The 24,999-nt window shown below is 40.0% G+C and overlaps 1 protein-coding gene across 2 annotated transcripts in view; it reads left to right on the top strand.

The window, feature by feature from the left end:
- The window catches only part of DGKI (diacylglycerol kinase iota), a 452,274-nt gene that overhangs the window by 373,684 nt on the left and 53,591 nt on the right, over nt 1-24,999 (top strand). For both annotated transcript variants that reach the window (XM_061198082.1, XM_061198081.1), the window contains 4 exons: nt 4,931-5,000; nt 7,616-7,656; nt 8,526-8,653; nt 10,713-10,835. In XM_061198082.1, coding sequence (XP_061054065.1) covers nt 4,931-5,000; nt 7,616-7,656; nt 8,526-8,653; nt 10,713-10,835 — 362 coding nt within the window. The remainder of the gene's footprint in view (nt 1-4,930; nt 5,001-7,615; nt 7,657-8,525; nt 8,654-10,712; nt 10,836-24,999) is intronic.

The following is a 24,999-nucleotide window of genomic DNA, read 5'->3' as shown; positions in this document are numbered from 1 at the left end:
TTGAGATTGTTTTCTGGCTCCATCAGAAATTGTCTTTGTACATTGACTTTAATGTGCAGCATTCACAAAGCAAACATATGTCTGACCATTCTTTTCACTGTCACTGGCAAGGATGTTGCTATGTCCATCGTAGTGGGTCCATGAGGCTATGGATCCATGGCCCCATGAAATCCTGAGGCCAGCCTTGACCTCCTGCTAGGGGCTATTTTGTTTCCTTATATCCCTTTTTCCGGCTCAAGTCTGACTCCTGGTCTGCACTGTGTTGCTGGTCACCCTCCTGCTGCCCCTGAATCCAGGATTTCTTAATGCCAGGGTCACCCACTCTACCTGTGTGCCAGGCCCTCTGTGAGGACACAGGTTACCTGATGTAATACCTACAATGCGTTAGCAATGTGAGTTAAGACAACACCACAGCAAGTTTTTTCTTAACCTCTATACTAACATCACTACCACTCATGTGTATTCTGATTCTCTTTTTTGAGTAGGAGAAACGGGTATAGGTAGACAAGCTGCAGGAGTTACATGAGTACAGAAGACTCTCATCACCTCTGCGGTTGTCATTAGTTGGTACCATCAGAGTATAAAGAAGTTTACAGATCTTGGCTTTGGGTTATTGTGAATTCCTTTTTGACAATCTGCTTCTCTTTATTCCTGCTCTACTTTTAATCCACCCAGTATACATTCATCTTTGATATTAAGGTCCTCAAGGTATTTCTCTCTTTTTTTTTTCATGGAAAGGCATTTTATTTTAAATATAGCAGTGTGTCAATTCCATGTCAGTCCCAAACTCCCAGTCTATCCCTCCCCCCACCCTTCCCACCTGGTAACCATAAGTTTGTTCTCTAAGTCTATGAGTCTATTTCTGTTTTGTAAATAGGTTCATTTATAACTTTTTTTTTTAGATTCCACATATAAGCAATATCATATGATACTTGTCTTTCTCTGTCTGATTTACTTCACTTAGTATGATAATCTCCAGGTCCATCCATGTTGCTGCAAATGGCATAATTTCATTCTTTTTAATGGCTGAGTAATATTCCATTGTATATACATACCACATCTTCTTTATCCATTCATTTGTCAATGGACATTTAGGTTGCTTCCATGTCTTGGCTATTGTAAACAGTGCTGCAGTGAACATTGGGGTGCATGTACCCTTTCAAACCATGTTTTTCTCTGGATGTATGCCCACGAGTGGGATTGCTGGGTCATATGGTAGCTCTATTTTTAGTTTTTTAAGGAACCTCCATACTGTTCTCCATAGTGGCCGTACCAATTTACATTCTCACCAACAGTGTAGGAGGGTTCCCTTTTCTCCACACCCTCTCCAGCATTTATTGTCTGCAGATTTTTAAATGCTGGCCATTCTGACTGGTGTGAGGTGATATCTCATTGTAGTTTTGATTTGCATTTCTCTAATAATTAGCGATGTTGAGCATCTTTTCATGTGCCTCTTAGAGACATTTCTCAAGGTATTTCTCTTGACTTTCATTAGCTACTTGTGTCATGGAGTCTGCCAGGTTTTATAATCCTGGCTTATCTTAGTTTTCCAGTTGTACATAATTCTAGACTTCTGCTTGGTTTTTAACTGCCCACCCAAAGTAGACCTTATGACAGTATCTTCCTGGTGTGTACCCTTTTGTACCTTTCTCCACATTGATACAAAGTTACACACATAGATGTACATCATACACATATGGGGTTTTGTTGGTTTTTGAAAATAAAAATGGATTTACATTTCTTATGCACTCACTATACATATTATACCACAATTTATTTTTAACAGTAATATATCATGGACATTGTCTTGCTAATACATGAAGCTCTAACTCAGTCTTTTAAAACTGCTCCTCTGTTTCATGATATAGATTTAACCTTATCTCTGTGGATAGACATTTATGTTGTATACAGTTTCTGCCTGAAAAAACAATGTTGCAATAAGCATCATTGTACAGATTTGAATATAAAGTTGTGGCAGAAGTGTAACTATATCACATGCTAAACCATCTGTTAATATTCGCCATACTTGTATAGAGTTTCGAATTGCAGTCACATAACACATACAGTGAAGCTATCTAAACTCTATAATCAGAATTTTCTTTACATGAATGTAGTCTCAGTTCCTTGTCTCTGGACTCTGGGTCACTGTTGTTCCCATTGATTACCATATTTCTAGGGGATTCTTAAGCAGATGGGTACATGGGGGTGGAGAGTAGGTAGTAACATGGCTGGGGAATTTGAGGGAGGAAAAATTCCGAGTTACCAGGCAGTGAACTGCCTGTTAAGAAATACTGAAGATTAGTTTAACAGTTAACAAAAGCTGAAACTGTGGAAAATTCTTGAACACCAGAGTCAAAAGAAGGTCTTCATAACCATTAAGGTCATCCTTTCTTTTGCTTTCCTCATGTTTTTGCTTGAGTTGAGTTAAAAAAAACAAACAAACAAAAAACTTCTCTCAAACTTGACCTATACAAACCCCATCCATCCTTCAAAACCCCAAATGATAGTAATTTCTCTAGAAGCCATAAACCTGGGATTTAAGATTATGGCTTCTGTGGTAAGAGAGGCCTGTATTTGAATTATAACTCTACCACTTAATATCTGGATACTTCTGTGAGTTTACTTAAATTCTCAAAGCTGCAATTCTTCATTTGCGGCTTGGTTTTAGGTCCCAGAAAAGAGGTTCAGGAAGAATAGTGGAGTAGATGGTAGGAGAAAAGCCAGCCGCTCAGAGAGCTTCAGGTGTTTGATACTCTAAAGGTATTTCAGTACCTTTGAAATAGTCATTCCTATTTTTGTAAGTCTGGATATCATTAAGGCATTTTAATGATTAGAATCTTCTTATTTTGTTGAATCCCCTCTGATATAAACTTTGATTATTTAAATTAGTAGCTTTTTAACCTTTTGGGGATCTCAGATCACTTTGATAATCTATGGAAAGTAGTGGAAAGTACACATACATATAGACACACCAAATTTACAGGAAATTGCAGGGAGTTCAAGAATTGTTGAACCTATTTGAAGTGTTTTAAAGAGCTCTACGGCTTTAAAAAATGTTTTCACAGAGCAAACATAACATTCTCTTTAAGCAAAACCCCTTTAAGGAAATTGAGTTATACCAAATGCTTTGTGCATCAAGGTACAGAGTAAATAAACGAACAGAAAATAAGCAAAATAAGTCAGGTACATACATAAAACTCTCCAGATATACAGACACTCACCCATGAAAAGGTATACAATTATATCAATATTATGTTAACAGCCTGTGGTAAGCTGGTTATGTGGCTGAGGCAGTATATCAACCTGCATTTTATTAAACTAAATAATAGCCAGCATTCTTGAATTTGAATATTCTAGCAACAACATTATCAATCTTTAGGTTTTAAAAATAAAAAAATCAAGCATTTCTATATTCTTTCAGAGTCAGTTTTTACCTAGGGAAATTCTGATATTTTTCATGGCGGTCTCTGTAGCACATTCGACATCAAAATTCAGAAAGTATCCTTGGTGTTTATGTCCCTTTACTCTTATAGAAGAAAGTCACATTTCTGTTTGACATCTTTGTTTATTAGCCCTCATAGTTGCCACTAAATGTTTCAGATCATTTTCAAATTTCTTGATTTATAATTACAGTTCTCACTAAACTGAGACATGTTAGTAGCTTTAGATGTTTTATGAAAATACATTAAGAACCCTAAGTTCCTGTAAAAACAAGATATCACGTGTCAAAATATAATTCTCATAATGTTAAACGCAATTCTCATATAAGTAGGTACATGTCACGATTTCATTTAGCCCAAAGCTGGTTCAAAAAAAGAGGACTATATATTTATCTCTGTATCCATAGCTATATCACTTCTATATCTCTACATATAAATCTTGGTACCAGTCCTGAGTAAGACCAATTTTTCCTCTATTAATTATTTAATTGGCAGAATCCATTCATATAAAAACTCCATCTACCCAAGATTTCTAATAATGGACCGTTTTGTCCCCGTAACTTCAGGCCAATGGTTCTAAGACTTTAGCATACATCAGACTCACCTCAAAGATTGCTGAGTGTCACCCGCAGGGTTTCTGTAGATCTGGGGTGGCACCTGGGAATTTATGTTTCTAACAACCTCCCAGCTGATGCTGCTGGTCCAGTGTTCATACTTTTGAGAACCACTGATTGAAACAGAAGCTTTGCCTGAGGATCACGTGGGGCAGATTAGACTTCCAAAGAAATCAGTGCAACCCCTGATTCGCTCTCTTCTTATCTCTTCTGTGTTCTTCCCATTTCCTTCCCCCGTCCCCCTCTGTACACACAAGATCACGCACACCCAGCCTCACTCCAAGGATGCTCCTTGTATTTGAACATCTCAAATCTCTCATAAGTGTCAAATTCCCAGTGTCTTCCCGCAGAGACCCGGCCTCCCTCGTCATTTGTCCCATTTCTGTCAGTGATCTCAATTTCACTATGAGCCAGGGCCAGAATGCTCCAAATCATGTGTGGTAAGCTAGAATGTGCATTTCATGTTTTTAAAAATTATTAACGGCAGAGATTCTTTTAGTAGGGGACATTTTTATACCTATGTGGAGAACCAAAATACAAATGACAGCCAGCTGCTACTGGTTCCTCAGCTTCATAAAGGGAAAGAGAGTCTCCAAAGGAAGTGCATGTCCCAAGTTGTATAATTTATGAATGTTTAATGGAATAATTGTAAATCTCCTGGAAACTTCATATGGGAGTTGTTATGTGAAATCATTCATTTCAAAGCAGAGTCCCCGTGTGTGCTTCCAGTGAAAAGTATGCGTCCATCGCTCACCAGCGCTTTGTGTAGGAAAGGATGCTCACTCTTAGAAATAGGTGATGGGGCAGAATGTGGAGTGAGGGACGCCCCTCAGGTCATTCAAATGGAGCCACCAGGATGTGTGTGTCTCTTTCCAGGACCACGAAACCTCCTTCCCCAGGGCGCTCTCAGCTCAGAGACTCTCCCCACGGTGGTGCTTTCTAGATGGTGAGTGTTTCTGTATTTCCTGGAGGGGTGGGGATTGGGGAAGCCACAGGGCAAGGTATTGATGGATAGAGTGGACTCTAATTTTCCAAAAGACTATTCAGAAGCCCTTCACGTGGCTCCACGTGATCGGTATTTGCGTCTCAAACGATGTGAACTTGCTGATGTTGCAACACACTTTCCTGAAGTTATCTCCCTCAAAGCAAGTTGGTTAATCTGGCCGAACTTCTCAGCATCAAATTGCTCAAGGTGATATTTCCCTTTCTTGCCCCTTTTCCAAAAACGTGTTGAGTGCTTGTCTTCAGGCCAGTAGATTGATTCCGTAAGCACGAGGACGGGTACTAATTGGTATGTCGTTTGCATATTATGGAACTTCCATATTATTTTCAGTAAACCATCATTTCAGGATGAGGTATAAATTTTTGTGAAAGGGTAGGCATTTTCAGTTGTGTTCACATCTGCTCTGCTATTATTGAATGTATAATAGGTCGGTCATCTTCTGATTGATTAATGAACCCATTTTCCATCTCTCTCTCCCTAAATGCTGCCTAATCCCACTTTTCTATCCAATTACCCATTTTACAGTACATCCCTGCTTAGATACTCCCAGTGTATCTACTACCCGGTATCTCTCTTATCTGTTTGGACATTTAGCTTTCACTGTAGACCTTCCTTTTGTTTAGCTTGGTGTGCATCTGAAAGGATATAAATGTGGATAAAAGAATGACAGGATGTGTGAGGGTGTGAATATTTTTTGAAGATGAGCACCTGTATCTATATCAAATCTAATCCACATAAATCATGACATCGGTTTTCATTAATGGCTTGTCAGCTGCCTCTGAAGATAATCTACACTGCTTTTCTTCCAGGTCCTTTATTCCCTAGTGATGAGAAGCACAATCATTTGTTTTTCCTGAATCCACAGAGGAACAACTTATATTTAAGAAAATTACAAAAATGTATATGAATTGTTCTATATAGTCTATTTTATATACAGTCTTAGATAAAATTACAATTGTGGTTAATGGTCTAGATATTAGTTTTACTCTAGAAATAGTTTCGTTAAAAACATTTAGAACAAAGTAGACTAAGAACAAAGTAGACTAAGTCCTTCTCAGGCAAATTTTACTCTGTTGCCTGAGTAAGAGGGCAAGAACCATGATTGTCTTATTTCTTAGCTCATTTCCTTTGGAGAGAAGCTACTCATTAAATATCTATGATTTTTGAATGATTATTTGCATTTTGAGTTTTTCCCTCTAGTACTATGTACTTTGTAGAAAATCTGTTTATAATATTGGACTCTGTTAGATAGATTTAAATGAGGAGGAACAGAATTCTTTTGAATATTGAGAATAATCAGATTAATTTCTAGAAGCCCAAAGTTTGTCATTAAGGTTGTCTGTTTTTTTTTTTTTTCCCGCTCAAACTACAGATGTAGGCAAGTCCCTTATAGGGATGCTTAAATAATTTATTTTTTCTGTTTTAGCTTTCTTCAGACATGGCTTAGGGACTCAGTTTTAAAGTGAAATGATGCCTTTAATACCAGATGTGGTCCCGAGCTCTGCATCTTCAAACTCGTTTCCAAAATGAGAATCACTTCCTCAGGAAGTCAGGCTACCTACAGTTTTTTGTTTGTTTGTTTGTTTTTTGTTTTCCTAGCTTTATTTACTTGATAAATACGTATTGAGTCCCAGCTCTGTTGAGGGTTCTGTGCTGATATCTTGAGACATAAAAGAAGCAATGAAACACAGATCTTTAAAGAGGCAGATATCTTAGTCTCAGAGTTCTCTGTGAAGATAGTTTTTATAAACCATGCGCAAAATGCAAATGTGCATATAGAGGTAGGAGCAACAAATTCTACCTGGGGCAAGGAGGATGGGGCTGAGGAAGGTTTCACAGAAGAGGTGGCATTTGAGTTGGTCCTTAAGACATGATGTATTATTAAAAACATTTTATTGAAATATAGTTGATTTACAACGTTGTGTTAAGTTTCAGGTGTACAGCAAAGTGATTTAGATACATATATGGGGCTGGCCAAAAAGTTCGTTCGGTTTTCAGTAAACATAAGACACCTTTTTCATTTTCACCAAGAACTTTATTGAACAACGTATTCATTAACCGAATGAACTTTTTTGGCCAACCCTATGTGTATATGTTCTTTTTCAAATTCTTTTCCATTATACGTTATTACAAGCTATTGAGTATAGTTCCCTGTGCTACACAGTAGGTCCTTGTTGGTTATCTGTGTTACATATAGTAGTGTTTATATTTTAATCCCAAACTCCTAATTTATCCCTCCCTCCCTTTCCCCTTTGGTAACCATAAGTTTGTTTTCTATGGGTTAAGACGTGGTTTAGGTAGGCAACCATAAGTTTGTTTTCTATGAGTTAAGACATGGTTTAGGTAGGCATGTGTAATGGGGAAGGGCTTCCTAAGCAGTGGAATAGCAGCAGCAGAGGTGTGAAGTCCTGAGTTTTTCTAAGCAGATTTAGGGACTGGCCAGTAGTCCAGCATGACTGGATGTAAGGTTTTTGATTGTCATTGTAGGTGGGAAGGTTGTAAATTTGGTGCCAGAGCACAGGCTTCTCTGAATGCCATATACATTTTTTTTTTCCTAGCTACTTCTGCTGATCGCTTTTATCGAATAGACAGATCTCAGGTAAGTTTTCTTGAGCCTATTTGTGAAAGTGAAAAATTCCCCAGTAACTCTACTAATCTTTTACTTTTTTTTCAACAAAAACACTGAAATGTGTACAAATTCTGGAATGGTATTCATAGTCTCAGCTATGAGCTTGTTATTTGTCTTCACATGTTTTGTGATTTGTGGACTCAAGGTGATATGGTTTGACCTTGAAGATGAATCCAGAAGATAAGTAGGCTTATAGATGTTGTCACCAGCCTGCACTCCAAATTTTCATTCACCCTGCTACTTTTACTGCTTTCTAGCCAAATTTTATGCCTTTTTAACTTTATTTCTGATTAGCAAATTTGAGACCTCAAGTGTATATCTATGTTGCTTGGTTTCAACTCACCACTTCCCAGAGTTCAGTAATGAGAAAAAAAAATGCTTATGCCCAATGATAGCTAGTGCTCCCACTATAAAAGAAGGTACAGAATGGAATCCATTGATAAAACCAGTTGTTAGCCATGCCACTTAGCTTTGACCGGATCCTGGAAGTCCAGGTCATCGTACATGCATGCTGGACCAAGTTGCATGTAGGGTGTCACTTCTTTGATAGTATTTGGGAAGAAGAAGAGGCAAGACCATCTCTGGTTATACCTAACGGTATCCTGGTCAGAGTCCCAAACCAAGAAGGATTCAACTCTCCCCTTCCTCAGCCTCTTGCTACCATGTTGTTTCTGGGAGGGATGCCCACTGGTCAGGCCTCTGAAAATACACTGTGGTCATTTGCTATGTCATAAAATTTCATTATTCCTCAAGACCAAGAATGCTTTGTTTTGTTATTCTTCAGATGATGGATTTGAACATCTTATCAGTCATCTGACAGACTCCTTTTTCTTCCTTAGGAACATTTGCACTTTGTGATGGAGATTTCTCAAGATGAGATTTTTATTCTGGACCCAGATATGGTGTTGTCACAGCAGGCAGGGACACCCCCAGGAATGCCTGATCTGGTGGTGGAGCAAGCCTCGGGGTGAGTGGGCTTCTTCCTTGGTGGTGTGGTGGTGAGGCTGGCCGCAGGGTGACATCGTGTGTGGTTTGGCCTTGCACTTGACATTTCTAATGAAATCAAACTATTTTGAAATACAGGTTTTCTTGTGTTTCCTTAGAGTGTAGTATAGCTGGTTCCATTCTAAGTCTGTCTTATGAATGTCTGGGTAGAATTACTCTTTCCACTCAAATCTGTTCACGTCTGAGCCTTCTTTACCCACCACACCAGCATTTCCTACCCAACTAGAAAACACTAGTATTTGCGTTTGTGCATATACACCTGTAATGCCTGTATTATCACATTAAAAAACGACACAGGTGGTTTGACAATTATTTTTTTCCTCCACATCCTTTCTCTTCTTCCTCTCCTCCTCCTCTTCCTCATCCTTCTCTTTTTTTTCCTATATCAAGGCAGCCTGATACATGTAGATATGAAGCACTTATAATTATGAGTCACATACTGTGCTAAATGCCTTTCTTATATCCTTACTATTACTTCATAGTGACTTAATCATCTTAAGTGCTCTATGCTTATTTCCTCATCTGTAAAACGGACATGATAATACGTACTCATAGAATTGTTTTAAAATTAAATGAATTGATACATGTAAAATTAGGGCAGTTGGTGGCACTTGGTAGACACTTGTTAAATATTATGTTATTGAAATCATCATCATCATCATCATTTCACAATGACCCTGCAGATTTGGTACTGTTATTATTTTAAATCCATAGATAACAAAATTGAGGTTTAGAGAGTTTTTGTAACTTGACCAGTATTGCACAAGAAATAAAGGGGAAAAATTGAGATTTATTCCATGCTAGAGCCCATGTGTGTTTTAACCACCACATTGAGCCACCAAAACATATGAACATTTCTAGATTATTTCGTAAATTCAGAAATGTTTATTTAGAGAGCTTTTTTATGTGCCAGGTACTACTATAAGCACTTGGGAAACAACAGTGCAAAAGTAAAAACAAAAACCTTTGCCCTTGTGAAGTTTAATGAACTTTTGTAGTTTACTGGTACGTAGACGCTAAAGAGTTAAAATAAGGATTTCCCCGGAGAGCACACACACACGTGCACTCAAATGGCATATGCAAATGTGTGCACATACTTATACAATATTAACAGACATATTCACTTGAGGTAACCCTCATGCCTGTTCACCCCTGTTCACTAATTTGACCATGGCTGCTATTTCTGAGTATCCCACTCTGCCAGGCCAGCTGATAGCAGTGGTACGTCTCTAGTCTGTGGGGAGCCAAGAGAAGACAGAAGTGGCGGGCTGGAACAGATATACAGCTGTGTTTAGGAGCCAGAGCTAGTGATACCGGAGCTGTCCTGGCATGAAGGGAAAGCCGACAGGCACGAAGGATGGCCTGATAAAAAACCCTGGGGGTCCCGGAAGGTAGTGGGAAAGTCTTGATAAGTCAAGAGTGTCAGTTGTGGGGAAAGCAAGTGTGATGCTGTGTCCCGCTGTAGAAGCGGTAGGTGCTGGAGTCTAGGTGTCCTCCCACCCCACCTGATCGGGGCCGTAGTGTTTGATCTGATGAAGGGTGAGCCCATTTTGCCAAGCTCGCCCTGGGCTTTGCCCTCTCAGTCATTCTCTATCAGCTCTAGCTTCAGAGATAAAGTAGCCTGCAAATCCACGAGAACTTGAATCCATTCCTTTCTTATTTCTTTTCCATTGCCCCCTCTGGAAATAAACTGAGAACTGGGAAGCTGTGAAAGAGCAAATCCAGGCTTTGTTATTTTCTAACCTGTGTTTCTACATCAGGCGCCATTGCTTCTTATCTGTGTCATATTTAAAATTACTTAATCTTGAAATTCAGTTTTCTCATCTATAAAGAGGGCAGCAGCATACAAAGAGTTCCTGATGGTTGAGAAAATTAAACAGACTAATAAGGGTGAAATACCTCGTAAATACCCAATAAAGATTCATTTCCCTCCTCACATTTGGAGACAAGAATCAGCCTGAGAAAAAGCAGACTAAGCCCTGTGGCTGACCTTGAATGTCTGGTGCCCTTCTCCCTCCCAGAATGACAGACTGGTGGAATCCTGCCCTCCGGAAACGCATGCTGAGTGACAGCGGGCTGGGAATGATAACTCCGTATTACGAAGACTCAGATCTGAAAGATTTCAGCCACTCCCGAGTGCTACAGTAAGAGCTCTTTCTGTCTCTTGTCCTGTGTACCCCTGGGGTTGCTGGGAGAGGATTCTGTGGGGTCCTAGCCGATGGGAAGGGTTCTCTTCTCAGTGGTGCTCCAGCTGTCTCCTGATTGTGTCACCCTGTTCACCTTGCTCCCTTTTACCCACCCCCAAGCTCCCAGGGGAGCCTCGCTTTCCATTTCTCTTGTTCCCGAGCCTCAGTGAGACCTTGCATATGGACCTACAACTACTTTGAACCTCACCAGGGTTTGCTTTACTGGAACCCAGTGTTTACCAGATGCCCCTGTGTTAGCCGTATTGTGAGGACATGCATGAGAGTGACATGAGTAGTTTGGAAGTGACGTAGAGTGTTTCATTTGTGTGAAAATTTTGATGTGCTGTGACAGGTCAGTTTCATGAGTCTCCAGTTCTGAGCCTCTGGCTGTGAGGTGTAATATTGCCAGGTGGTTTTGATGGCTGAGGTGCAGTGCCGTGCACACTGTGTTGTAGTCTCTCTGGGTAAATGATGCAGCATTTGTTCAAAGGTCAGGAGAGTGGGTGTGCTTTCATCTGAGGGATGGGTGCTGAGTTTTGCAACAGTGTGGGTACACTCGTGTCCCGAGAATCCTCCCTTCTGTCACCCCTCCTTGCAGGAGCAGGTTCAAGGTGCACCCTGTGGTCATGGACACAGTCATTTGCACCCATTGTTTGACTCCAGTCCAGTCACTTCATCTCAGAGGTTGTATAAGTTCGCTGTAATTCGTGAGATCCAGCTGGTTTCCAGTCCGATTCAAGGTCCTAATCGAATAGGGACAGTGGCCTTGTAACTATGCAGTCTTACCATTTTTACAAAATAACAAGATGATTGAGATTCTTAGAAGCCTAGGGTTAACCGAAGAGGCAAGGCAATGCATTGTTTCTAAGACCGGAAGCAATTTCGGTGTGACAAAGGGGAGGAAAATGAGAAATCTGAAGCTAATTATTTTGGTGGTAAAGGTTCTACTCAGACACCCCAAGGGCAAAAGGTGATTTCATTTTAATTGCTTCTCTGTACTACCTCTTATTCTGTTGTGTGAAGAGTGGAAAGGAAAAAATGAATTACTATGGATTTTCCGTTTTAATTAAACCGTGTTGTTAGTTTCTGATGGCAATTTGATTGCTTACAATTCAGGGCATTTTTTTCATTTCTTTTGTATATGGAATTGAGGCTTGTGAAGGAGGCTGAGTCAGCCACCCACTGACAGCTAAAAAAGTGACCATCTAGCTTCGGGCAGATTTATTTGAAAATTAGGGTTTTAATTAGCCATAGAAATAGAAATTAAGACTAGATAAACCAGATGAGTGTTTCAGTTATTCTTATATACAGGCTGTTTCCAAAAGTGGAAACAAAAGCTCAGGAACATGAGCTCAATCTAGTTTCCTATGCCCTGATTTTTCTGTGTATAGTATGTTAATATATATATCATGATATGTGAGATTGTTTCTAAGACAGTAAATATTCTTTCCAAGAATCATAAATAAATGTACCATTTTATATAATAGTCAAGTTCTTAAAACCCTTTATCAAAATCAACTCTTATTTTTTATTCGGGTTATATTATCCTTTTAGGAATTTCTCTTCATATTTTATTAATTTTCAATCGGCAGATACTAGTTTTCCTGGATATTTATACTACCTTATGCCTTAAATGCACTAGAGCAGCTGACTCCTTTTTAAAACATTTTTCTGTCAAGTAACTTAGAAAACAAACATTCACTTCTAGCTTTGAGTTTTTCCAGCTGAACCTCCAGATATTGTGTAACAGAGACAAGTTGTCCCCACTGGGCTCTGTTTGAACCTTTGACTCACAGAATGTATGAACAAAATAAAATGGTTGCTTTAAATCATTTACATACTTTACCTTACCCAATTTGTCTATTAATTCTGAATATTTTTGTGTATGTGTGTTCATTAATTCCTTAGGAAGAACATTTCTTTATTTAGTTCAGAGAGCATCTTTGATACACATAAGTATAATTGCAGTTATAGAACAATGGAATTATGTAATAATGTATATTTTATACAGATATGTAATGTATAATAAGGTCAGTAATAGCTAGTATTGATACTTGCTACATGCTTTGCACTATGATTAAATTATCCTTAATTCTTTCAACAACTTTTAAATCTCACATTGATTAAAACTGAAGCTCATAGAGTTTAAAATATTCATCTTAGGTCACCCAAGATAACAAGTGTGGGAACTGTGGTTTGAGTGAGGTCTGCTTGACTTCTGACTCTACCATACTGCACTGTTTTCCCGAAGGGCCAGTGCAAAGGCAGGGTGCCCAGAGTCCCAGGGCCCAAGAAAGATTTACTTTGATATCTATCTTTATAAGCATTTGTAAGGTGAAAAATTCTACAATGTAGGAAGACTACATATGCACATTAAATATGTACAGCTGCAAATTTACCCACAAGTAAATATGGTTGAGAACTAATTGAAAGCATTTTTTTCTTTAAAAAAAAGAGATTGAAACAAAAAATAAAGATAGGCTTTTGTTTAAACATTATTAAATATGTGTTAAATATGCCCCAATCTAAATAAGCTCAAACATTATATGAAAAATACTAATGTGCCAACAACACTGAAATATCATGTTATTGTTTTATGTTATTACTTGCATTAAATCTTTCTAGCCATAGCAACATACAGTAGCATAAAAATATATATTGTTTTATGGGGTTTTTTTGTTTTGTGTTATCTTTTTACTTTTCATCACCTGTATTGAACAGTGCATACACTTTTAGAACTTGCCACTTCATGCAACATCAAATGTTTAAAATTCATTCATAGCGATGTTACGGAATGCAAGTTTGTGTGCCCAATGCACAGTTAAGGCCAAACAACTGAAACATCAGAGTTTGGAGCAGAGGAAAGTTTATTGCAGGGCCAAGCAAGGAGAATTGGTGGCTTATGCCCAAAAGACCCAAACTCCCCGAAGGGTTTCAGCAAAGCATTTTTAAAGGCAAGGTAGGGGAGAGGGGGTCTCAGGGTATGTGATCGGCTTGTGCACAATTCTCTGATTGGTTGATGGTGATCAATTCTTAGGCACCAGAAAGTCTGTGGGGCTACTTGCTCATGATCATCAAGTAGTTAATTTCTTCCATTTGGTGGTGGTTTTAACATCTGAAAAAGTCTGGAAATATGCATCAGATACTATTATCTAGGTACTTCAGAGAGGAGCTACAGCAGAAGATATGGGACGGCCTCACAGTGTCCTCCTCAGTTACATTGATATATGTAGATTTTAAGTCATTTAATGTGGTATAAGATATTGTGTTATACAAATATGCCATAACTTATTCCTCCATTTAGATATTGATTTCTAATATTTTATTATTTAAAAATACAGTGAACATTCTGCATGTGTCCACCTGTGTTGTAGGGTGTATATACAGTTTCAACATTTTAAAAATTTATTTATTTATTTATTTTTGGCTGCATCGGGTCTTAGTTGCGACTGCAGGATCTTTGTTGAGGCACGTGGGATCTTTTTTTGTTGCTGTGCCTGGGTTCTTCGTTGAGGTGCGTGGGCTCCTCTCTAGTTGTGGCGCGCGGGCTCCAGGGCGCGTGGGCCCTGTAGTTGTGGCATGCAGGCTTCTCTCTAGTTGTGGCATGTGGGTTTTCTCTCGCTGTAGTTATGGTGCGTGGGTTTCAGAGTGCACGTGCCTTGTAGTTTTGTGGCACGTGGGCTCTAGTTGAGGCACGCCAGCTCAGTGGTTGTGGTGCGGGCTCAGTTGCCCTGCGGCATGTGGGATCTTAGTTCCCCAACCAGGGATCCAACCCATGTCCTCTGCATTGGAAGGTGGAGTTTTTTTTTTTTTTTAATGAATTTATTTATTTATTTATGTTTGGCTGCGTTGGGTCTTCATTGCTACGCGCGGGCTTTCTCTAATTGCAGCGAGCAGGGGCTACTCTTCGTTTCGGTGTGCAGGCTTCTCATTGTGGTGGCTTCCCTTGTTGCGGAGCATGGGCTCTAGGCACGCGGACTTCAGTAGTTGTGGCGCGAGGGCTCAGTAGTTGTGTCTCATGGGCTCTAGAGTGCAGGCTCAGTAGTTGTGGCTCACGGGCTTAGTTGCTCTGGGGCATGTGGGATCTTCCTGAACCAGGGCTCGAACCTGTGTCCCCTGCATTGGCAGGTGGATTCTTAACCACTGCCAACGGGAAGTCCCAAGAAGGTGGATTCTTTACCACCAGACCACCAGGGAAGTCCCTATACAGTTTCAACTTTGGTCCATATTGCACAATTTACTTTCCCATTAGGGATATTTAAGAATCAGTATGTGAAGGGACCTGAAGAATTATTGTAATATTCTAGGTACAACTGGCATCTATTGCTTTCAGCCTTAAAGCCCCAGTCAACTTGGAGATAGTAAAAGTTCAATTTTAACATCTTGTTCACCAGGCTAAATAATTCTATAAAAAAATCAAAAGGGAAATTTTAAATTCTTAGAACTGAAAATACTGTTTATCAGAATTTGCAGGAAATGACAGAAGTGTATTCACAGAATGATTTATGACTCTAAATCATTTATCAAGAGAAAAACGATTCCATACAAATAAAGCATTCAATTTGATAAACTGGAAAAAGACTCAGAGCAGAGAACAAAGAAACAAGAGTGAAGAGAAATAATAAAGATAGAAATCAATGACAAGGGGAACAAAACAGACAAAATAAATGATTAACCAAGAATAAAATTTTTAAAAATTGGTTCTTTCGAAAGGTAAATAAGAGACAAAATTCTGAGAAGGTTAATTTTAAAATACAGGAGATAGAAAGGAATGCAACTCCAGTGCTTTCCCAGCTCATTCTTCCTCCATGGCACCCAGTCAGCATCTGCTCAAGAGACCTTTCCCCTCTAAACTCTAACTGACCCAACCTACCCCCTAGCCCCCCGGGGAGGGAAGCAGGGCTCCTCAGGGTTTTCTCATAGTTTTAACTTTAGCTTCTAAGATTCATCAGCCTCCCTCCTACTTCAGGGAGAGCAGACAGAATGAACAAACAGAATGAAGTAGATTTCTGTTATTACTGGCACTGGTTACATTTATTAAAATTCCATTTAGATACATTACAATTTTTAAAGAAAGATTTATAGAGTCGTCCCTGGGTATCTGTGGGGAATCGGTTCCAGGACCAAAATCAATGGATGCTCGAGTCCCATAGTCAGACCTCTGTATTTGCAGATCCACATCTGCAAATTCAACCAACTGTGGATCATAAACTTAGTACATGATCTGTGATTGGTTGACTCAGGATTTGGAACTCATGGATACATACATACATACATATGTATAATATATATATATATTATGTATGTATCTGTAATAGCTTCATTCTTCTCTTGTCTTCAGCTATTTCCTTTACCCAGTTTCTTTTTTGGAACTTTAGGTGATGGCCTGATTCTAATATATGTAGATATTCCATGTCTGTGTGTGTATGTGTGTATTGTCTACTTATACACAGGTAGGTCCTCCAGGGAAGACTACAATTCCAAAGAAGGATATACAACACATACAGGATCTTCAAATCCTATGAACACAATAAAAACAATATTTTTTAAAAATAAATTTATTTATTTTATTTATTTATTTTTGACTGCATTGGGTCTTTGTTGCTGCACGCGGGCTTTCTCTAGTTGCGGTGAGCGGGGGCTACTCTTCGTTGCAGTGCAGGGGCTTCTCATTGCAGTGGCTTCTCTTGTTGTAGAGCACAGGCTCTAGGCGCACGGGCTTCAGTAGTTGTGGCACGCGGGCTCAGTAGTTGTGGCTCGGGGGCTCTAGAGCGCAGGCTCAGTAGTTGTGGCACACAGGCTTAGATGCTCCACGGCATGTGGGATCTTCCCGGACCAGGGCTTGAACCCGTGTCCCCTGCATTGGCAGGCGGATTCTTAACCACTGCGCCACCAGGGAAGCCCCAAAAACAGTCTTTAAGAAAGAATTTTGAAATAAATTGGAGAGAAGTAGTTGACTCACACTGTTACTGCTAGGACCATAAGGAATTTGTCTTTAAGTTAAAAAAAATGTTTTCAGTGTCTAAGAAAGTGCTACTAAAATAACATGTTTCTGGAAACACATTTGCTCTCATCATTAATTGAACCACCACAATTCATAACAAGACTATATTTCATTTGGGTAGGAGATTCATAAGGAAGTAATTAACTAAAATTTTAGCAGACAGAATCTGATTCCAAAGGAAGACTTTTCCCAACTTTATGATCTATGAGATAAAAAAAAAAAAAAAAAAAGGCACTGAGTGAAAACTCTAGTATATTCTTTCCAAGTCCTCTTTGAGGAAAGGACAGACTTACCTCTGAACTTACCTCTGAACCTCTGGGTTAAGGGAAAACAGGTAAAGGGACTGGAAGGTACTGTTTAGTTTATGAATAAAAATAATCTTTTCTAGTTCTTATGTTTTGTGGTTTGTGCAAAACCCCCAAAAGAAAAAGAAAAGGAAAAAATGCACATGTTCTTAGTATCTCCAAGTCCTGAGCCTAGAAGAGCTAAGGTAAAGGTCAGACAGGTAAAAATAAAAGATCTTGCCACTGGATTAAGACACTGGGGAGACAGTGTAGGGAACCACCAAAGGCAGACATTCAATCCAGACATCTGTGTACTCAAGTATCTGTTACCTGCTTAGCTTAAGCAGGGTTGATGGATTTTTATGATCAGTGGAGCATTTCTCTCTCTAACAAGAGACAGAGTTATAAAAAATTGAACTATAATGTGTCTGGTCTGATTTATGACTTCACTGGAATCTAAGAAATGGGTTGAACCATTCAGTTAGTCGTTAATTTATTGAGAAAATATGTATTCCGCACCTTCTAGGTAGAAGCAATACATATACCTAGGCGTTGAAGATGTAAAACTAAATGAGAAATTATTGTCTTTGAAGAACTTATATTCAGAGGGGAAATAATAAACCAATTATTATAGGTCCCTCTGATAAGTGCTATAATGGATATATGCGTAGAGTGTTCTGGAAACAAGAGGAAAGAGAATTTGCTGCTTCCTCCAGATTTCACTTTTTTATTTTTATATGAAAAGGATGAATATTTAAAGAATTAATGAAAACGCAAGCCACTAAGAAGAAAAGAGGCTTTTTAAGGGCTCTATGCTTATTTTCTTCAACTTTTGGCCATGAACAGGTATCTGCTTTTCATCACTGTATCACCAGAAATACCTCTCAAATAATTCAGTACTCCGTGACAGTTGAACATCACTCTGCCTAATGTGTATTTAAGGATGTTTGTACAACCTGGCAAGTTATTTAGGGATATCCAAAACACCTAACAATACTTTAAACTGAAAAATTGACCTTTTTAAGTGTAGTCTATAATTCTGAACTATCCTATCAAGAAGATAGCCCTGAAATTCACCTCTTCCCAAAACTCAGAAGTTCTGGACTGAACACAGGAGTGATAGCTTCATGCCTCTCTTGTCTCCAGCTATTTCCTTTGCCCAGTTTCTTCTTGGAACGTTAGGTGATGGCCTGACTCTAAAAAAAAAAAGGTTAATTGCGCTTATTGTCGAAGCTCCAGGTTCTCAACAGGAAGACAGACTATTGGGCCGTGATTTTGGTTGTGGAAATATCCTTCGAGCATCACGATCAGATAAGACGGAGAAAATTAATCCTCTTAGTGGGAAACAGGTTTTGCTGGAATATGTCTTAGAGATGAAATCAGTGCTCTCAGGATAGAGATGGTCCCTTGCATTGGTCTAAATCTTGCTCTCCCTGGCTAATCACTCAAGCTGGAAAAACTGCCGTTTAGCTGACGTGTATCTTCCTTTCTTATTCTTTTTTCCCTAACTTACCTCCTGCTATTGTCCTCTCTAGCCAAGCGCATAATGATACGATGTCCCTTTACGTGGGCAAAATAATTAATAAGAAATTTTGCTCTGTTCTTTCTATAACTGCTCCTCAATTTGATCCAGGGAATTAACATATTAAAACAATAAAGATGCACTGAATCCCTGACTCAGGGAACCCTTGCTATTTTACAAGCGAGCAAGTAAAAGGTAACTCTGGTGGGTATTAGCGGTTGTAGGTGCCCTGTTGATGAGCACAGTGGTGGGGGGATGGGAAGGGGGGGAGGAAAAATTGTTTCTAGAAGCCTATGCAGTGAGATGTTAGCGTGTCTCCCGTGTATCTCTGGATTACTTTCGTTGTGTTAGTGAAGTTTAGTTCTTGAAGAGGTTTTGGATGTTCTTTGGATGGAGGGGAAGAAACTTGGTATGTGGGGAACCATAAACCATCAAAATTTTATGGATGGAACAGAATTCTCAGATTTCCAACTAAAGGAGACAAGGCAAAGCTAGAGCATTAGCAAGTATGGGAGCAATTTGTGTAGAAAAGCACTTTTCTTGAGTTTCCTAATAGGTAGAGAGCAGTGGAAAGGGCCTCTTAGGGAATTATTGAGTCTTCTTTAAAAACAAAACAAGAGATTTCTGTTTCCTTCCAACAACACGCTCTGCCTTAGGGCATTAAGGAAAGCAGGTCAGAAGTAAGAAGAGTCTTTTGTGACAAAATCACTTAAGCACCATTCTAAGACGGGGAAAATAATTCCATCTCCCTCTGCACTGGGGAAGTTAGAGTGAGTATGCCAGTATAGGAACGGGAATTTTTTTGTTTTGTTTTCAGTGGCTGTGCTACAAGTGGGGGCTTGGACACACAAGAGACCCCCTCTCATTCCTCTGTCTTGTGTCCCCTGGGAGCAGCCCTGTGCTGGTGCAGGGTCACAGCACAATCCATTTTTGTGCGGTGGGTCCGCTCTTCCTTGAAACAGTGGCTGGATCTTCCTTGAGGACTTGACACTGAAATCTCATCAGTTTGGAAAATAGGGATGTAGGGTATGTTGGACGGGATTCAAGCTAGAAAAAGTTGGCATAGATGCAGGGAATGTTAGTTCTACAAAATGATGCCACGTCTCTCCTTGAGGGCCCAGTTTTTTTAAGCAACAGGATTAAAATTTAGTCAAGAGTGATAAGAACTATCCCCTGGGAATGCTGGCAAATGCCCCTGCCATCAGGAAAGTGCTCACAGTTTCTGAGGGCTCCAACAATGATTTTCCTTCCTTTCCAAAAGGGGGCAAATATGCAAAGTTAAGTGTCCTGTCATGTCACTTTTAGAGGATCCCACCCTGTGGACCATGGTCCTCGACATGTGCCCCATCACTGGGCTTCCATGGCAGGTTTTGGCAATGGAAGGGAAGGTGGGAGGCAACTTCTCTTTCCCACAGATTGCCACTTTATAAGGGTGCCCATGAGGATCTGAGCTAAATATTTGTTTCTTGCTCTAACAATCAGAGAAGAGGCTGTAGTTTCTCCTAAATATGACTTTGGTACCTCTACCTGTGAAATGAAATATTTCTGCATGTCAGTCCTCTCTCCAACGCTGGTCCTGGGACTAACCCTTCAAAGGCTGCCCTCATCTCCTCGGAAGGTCACTGAGAAATCAGCTCACTCCTGGCTCCCTCTTTCCCACCTCCCTACCTCTGCAGAGAGGACCGGCCCTTCAGGGAACACCAGTGAGACAGCGCTGGGGAGAGCAAGTGAGCCTCTGTGTCCTGCCCCTCTGTTCCTCATCCCATTCGCCCCACTTCCTCAGAGCCCAGTGCGTTCAGTGTTCGGAGGTCTGTTTCAGGGTTTCAGCTGTCTCCTGACAGCCTCTCTAACCACTCACCTCCAAAATAACCCGTCAATCCTTTTGCTTCTTTCTCAAATTCCCACCAAACCTCTTGTTTTCTCAGTGTGTTGGCCTTAGATGAATCATTTGATTAAATTGATTTAAAGGGTGAAGGATAATTTTGAAATCCTTCCAAAAGTATTTGCCTGTGAGTCTCAGGTTGGAGGGATATTGACCAGTTACCTCCTGGTGTGCTCAGGAGCGGGGTTAGGGATGTGAAGGGGGTGCATTTATCGCTCTTGGAAATGGGAGGTTGTACAGAGTGTGGAACTTCTCTCAGAAACCTCTGGGGACCTCTGAACCCACAACCCCGAAGAGACCAGGATAAGGAATAGCTCTACAATGTAGAGAAGCTACTTACTTGGAATTCAGGGAAATGGGGACCACGTTTTCCCTTTTCCTAACTTTTCTGGCTCTTGAGCTGATCACCAAGCATAAGAGCAACTACAACAACAGACATTACTTTACGACTTTCTCCAGTGCTCTCTTTAATGGTAGCCTCACCCAATAGCCCCCTTGGAATCTCCTTGAAAGTGGGAGATTTCTAAGTGGGAGTGTTCTAAGTTCAGTATCCGCCACAGGTTATAGGTAAGCATGTAGGAGTGCTTAATATTCAAACATTGGATTAACTGAGTTGTTCTCAAAGAGTCTGTGGAGCCCGTTTTCACTTCTTGTACCATGACTTATTTTCATCGATTTATCGTTTTCTCTTAGAGCTCCTTTCCTGTTTTGGGTTGTTTATAATATATCACTTAGAAACTGCACCTTCCTTGGACACAGAAGAGTTGGGCAGAGAGAGAGACTTTTTTTTTAGATTTTGTTTCCCATGCCAGTGTTTTGAACATGAATTCCCTCTTCTGAGAAGTGGGTTAGGTGGGAGGAGATTTTGATAGGAAAACTTCTGGAATATATTATAGTTATCTTCAGGAGAAGTGCCAAAGCAGCTCCCACATCCGCCTGTTTTTTCTTCCATTTTCCAGTGCTGGATTCAGAAATCCGTATTGCATTTCATAAAAATAATTAGCTGTGGGTAAGCCCTTGCTCAATTGCCTTGGCTCCACAAGGTAGATATTGCCTATCCTGAATCATGTGATATGTGAGATGGTCTTTTGTATAAGTTTCTTGTGTTAATACCGAACGTAGCACTCATGTGATTTGCCCTCACAATTTAGAGCTTCCTGTTTCAATTTATGCTTAAAAAAAAAAGTCCACACTTACAAAACTCCAGATGGATTGCGTCTCAACAGCAGTTGTAGGCCAGGGCTCCCAGAGTCATTAGCCTAAAGCCGGTAGCTCTTTCTAAAAGATATTCCCTGCTGATACTCCCCACCAGGTCTCTGCAGGTATATCTTCCTTGATCAGATTTTAGAATAACATGCCTTTTCTATTCCTTTAATCCCTTTTTAGAAATTAGGCAGGCAACTATATTGCAAAGACCGATTTGTAATTTGAACTATCACATCTGTTTCTTTTCTGCATAATTGTACAATGTCTGATGCACAATTTTTTTGTGGTTTTTACATCTTCAAAATGTTAAAATATTTCCCAGGAGTGTTCATATTTTACATGATAACAAGTGTGATGGCCAGTTTTTCATGTTTAATGAACTTGGTCTGTATTAGGTTCTTCCAGGTCATCTCTCTTTTTTAAAAATCTCTTTCTTCTTGTAGCCGACGCCCACTTTTGTCCGTTTCTCCTCATCTCTAACCATGCATTTCAAAGAAACTCCTTCCCCTCATTTCGTTGCAGTTCTTAGAGATGAACAGTAGGTGGCAGTAACATTTCAAGCTCAAAGGGCGTTAGGAGTTTCTTCCTCACTCTGCAGACTGATTAAGGAGGGTGTATAGAAGAAATTGAATCATACAGGCTAGTGGTAAAACAGTGCTGTCTGCAAAACACCAAATATAACTAAACACAGGAACTTATTAAAAAGGATATTTCAAGTACAGCTCACGTTGGGATCATCGGGTGTATATTTGGCTAGGAGAGTCTTAATAGGAAATTATGAGCATGAACAGAATTAGAGGAAATTTACATCAAATGAAGAACTCCCCAAGCAGCCTCTATTATTTGAGTTCTGGAACTTATTTCCCTACCTCCACACAAATGCCCATCTCTCTCTTCTTCCTCTTTCCACAACCATCCCTTCTGTTGGTGGTGAATGTTACCTTTGAGGCTGTTTGGCAATCCCTGAATGGGTTTGTGACCACTTGAATAGAGAATGTGTTTGTCTTTCTCTCATTTCAATGCCACTTTGTGTGGTTGCTGTACCTTTCATCTCTTTTGCTCTCATTCTTGCCTGCTCTCTTACTGTATGTGCTTTGTTCATTGTCTTAATAGCAATATTCATAATTAGAGGGAGGAAAAGCAAACAGAGAGGATTGTATAGTTGATGGAGGTTCTCAGTGCTAAGGGATTTCTGGTTCTATTTTATCTAGTTAGAGATGCTTAGGGCCTGGAGTGATGGTGGTGAAGATGTCAGCTAGATCTGTGATCTCACTGTTGCTCCCTCAAGCCCTCAAAATGATGTCATAGGTTGGGCATAGCAGTCCGTAGGCAATGCATATCCTTGAGGGAAGCTCAAGGGAGAAGGCTGTTGCCCAGAGATGATTACCTACAGCCGTGCTTTGAGACCATATTAAATCATCCCTTGGCTGGCTTGACTTAAATGAAAGTTCTTTGTCCATCAACAGTTTCAGGAAATAAATTGAATTTCTGTAGCTTCATCAGTTCAAGGTAAAACAGAAGCAAAACAAAGATGGTGTTTCTTCAGCAGTGGTGTGTGGACCCTTGAAATGTGCCTGGAAGGGATGTCCAGCTGGGAAATCAGTTTCCACTTGAGACATTACTCAAGAGTTTGTTAACAGACAACTAGAAATAATGGTCCAGGCAGGAAACAAGAGTCCAACCTGGGGAACTTTGCCCAGGCCTGAATGTTCTTGATGTTCTTCAGTAGGAGCAGGTCATCAGCACATGATGGGATGCTGTGTGTACAGAGATACTGGCTTTCACCAAAGTGTAAGAAGGGTGGATGAGATAAGCCCAGGGAACTGTCAGGGCTGTGGTCAGGAGAGGGAAGAAGAAATGAAAGTAGAATGACAAAGGAGAGAGGGAAACAACATTCAGAGTTGATATAAAGCTAGAAACCAGATGCTTCTCTTTCTCTTCCTGAGTAGGTTGGATGATCCCCCCGGTGCTTATAGAAAGTAGTGTTTATGCTGTGGTCCTCATCCGAAAAACTAGAGGGTAAAGAGGGATGTTAGGCATGAAAAGGAAAATTGGTGAAATATATGTAGAGAGAGTTGCTTTCAGTGTGTGGTCATGGACTGCCTCGTTCACGAGGACTTCGCAGCCGAGGATGCTTTATTTGCAGTGTGCCGGGCGGAGTCTAGAGGTAGCACAGCTTCTAGACCACCCTGCCATTCCTCCTGTGTTTTCTCTTTTAATTGCATGATGGTAACCAGGAAATGAAGGGCCTTGGCTCCTCCAGCCAGGCCTGTGGGTTGGTATGAATATCTCAGAGCTCCCTCCCCCATCCACAGTCTTATAGAAATAATCTGTAGCTAAGTATTTTCAGAATATGAATCTCTGCTTTTGTGCCTATTCAGGTGCCTCTTACACCTGTCCTATATTTTTATTCCAAGCTCACCTCTATGTGGTGGCCCCTTTGGTTGCCAGCTCCCCACCAGGAGGTGGTTTAGAAAATCTCAGTGGAGGGTATATGTGTTGGGAACGCTGGGGAAGGAGATTAACATTCATTTGTGGGTGATCCTCTCCAAAAAGTAACAGACCCATATAGGTGGGTCCCCAGTATTCATCTAATCTATTTTTAGGAAAGAATATGTAAAATGGATAGTCTATTGACCTCTCTCTCCCCAAGGGAGGGAATGATACAGATAGTCCAAGGAAGGGCCAAGTAGGAAAGCCATGGATGCTATTGAATTAAAGCCATGAGATGAAAAAAATAAAAGCAAAATATTTTATAGAGGCTTAAAAAAAGTAGAGTCAGGACAGTATTACTCAAATAAAAAAAGAGAGATGTGGATGGACCTAGAGACTGTCATACAGAGTGAAGTAAGTCAGAAGGAGAAAAACAAATATCGTATATTAATGCATGTATGTGGAATCTAGAAAAATGGTATAGGCGATCTTATTTGCAAAGCAGAAATGGAGACACAGAGGTAGAGAACAAATATATGGACACCAAGGGGGGGAAAGGGGGTGGGTGGGATGAATTGGGAGATGGGGATTGACATATATACACTATTGATACTATGTATAAAATAGATAACAAATGAGAACCTACTGTAGAGCCCAGGGAACTCTACTCAATGCTCTGTGGTGACCTAAATGGGAAGGAAATCCAAAAAAGAGGGGATATATGTATACGTATAGCTGATTCACTTTGCTGTACAGTAGAAACTAACACAACATTGTAAAGCAACTGTACT

Source organism: Eubalaena glacialis, chromosome 8 (genome assembly GCF_028564815.1).
Source record: "Eubalaena glacialis isolate mEubGla1 chromosome 8, mEubGla1.1.hap2.+ XY, whole genome shotgun sequence".
Taxonomy (NCBI): Eukaryota; Metazoa; Chordata; class Mammalia; order Artiodactyla; family Balaenidae; genus Eubalaena; species Eubalaena glacialis.
The sequence above is the reverse complement of the archived record's forward strand: the minus strand, read 5'-3'. Positions and strand labels throughout refer to the sequence as shown.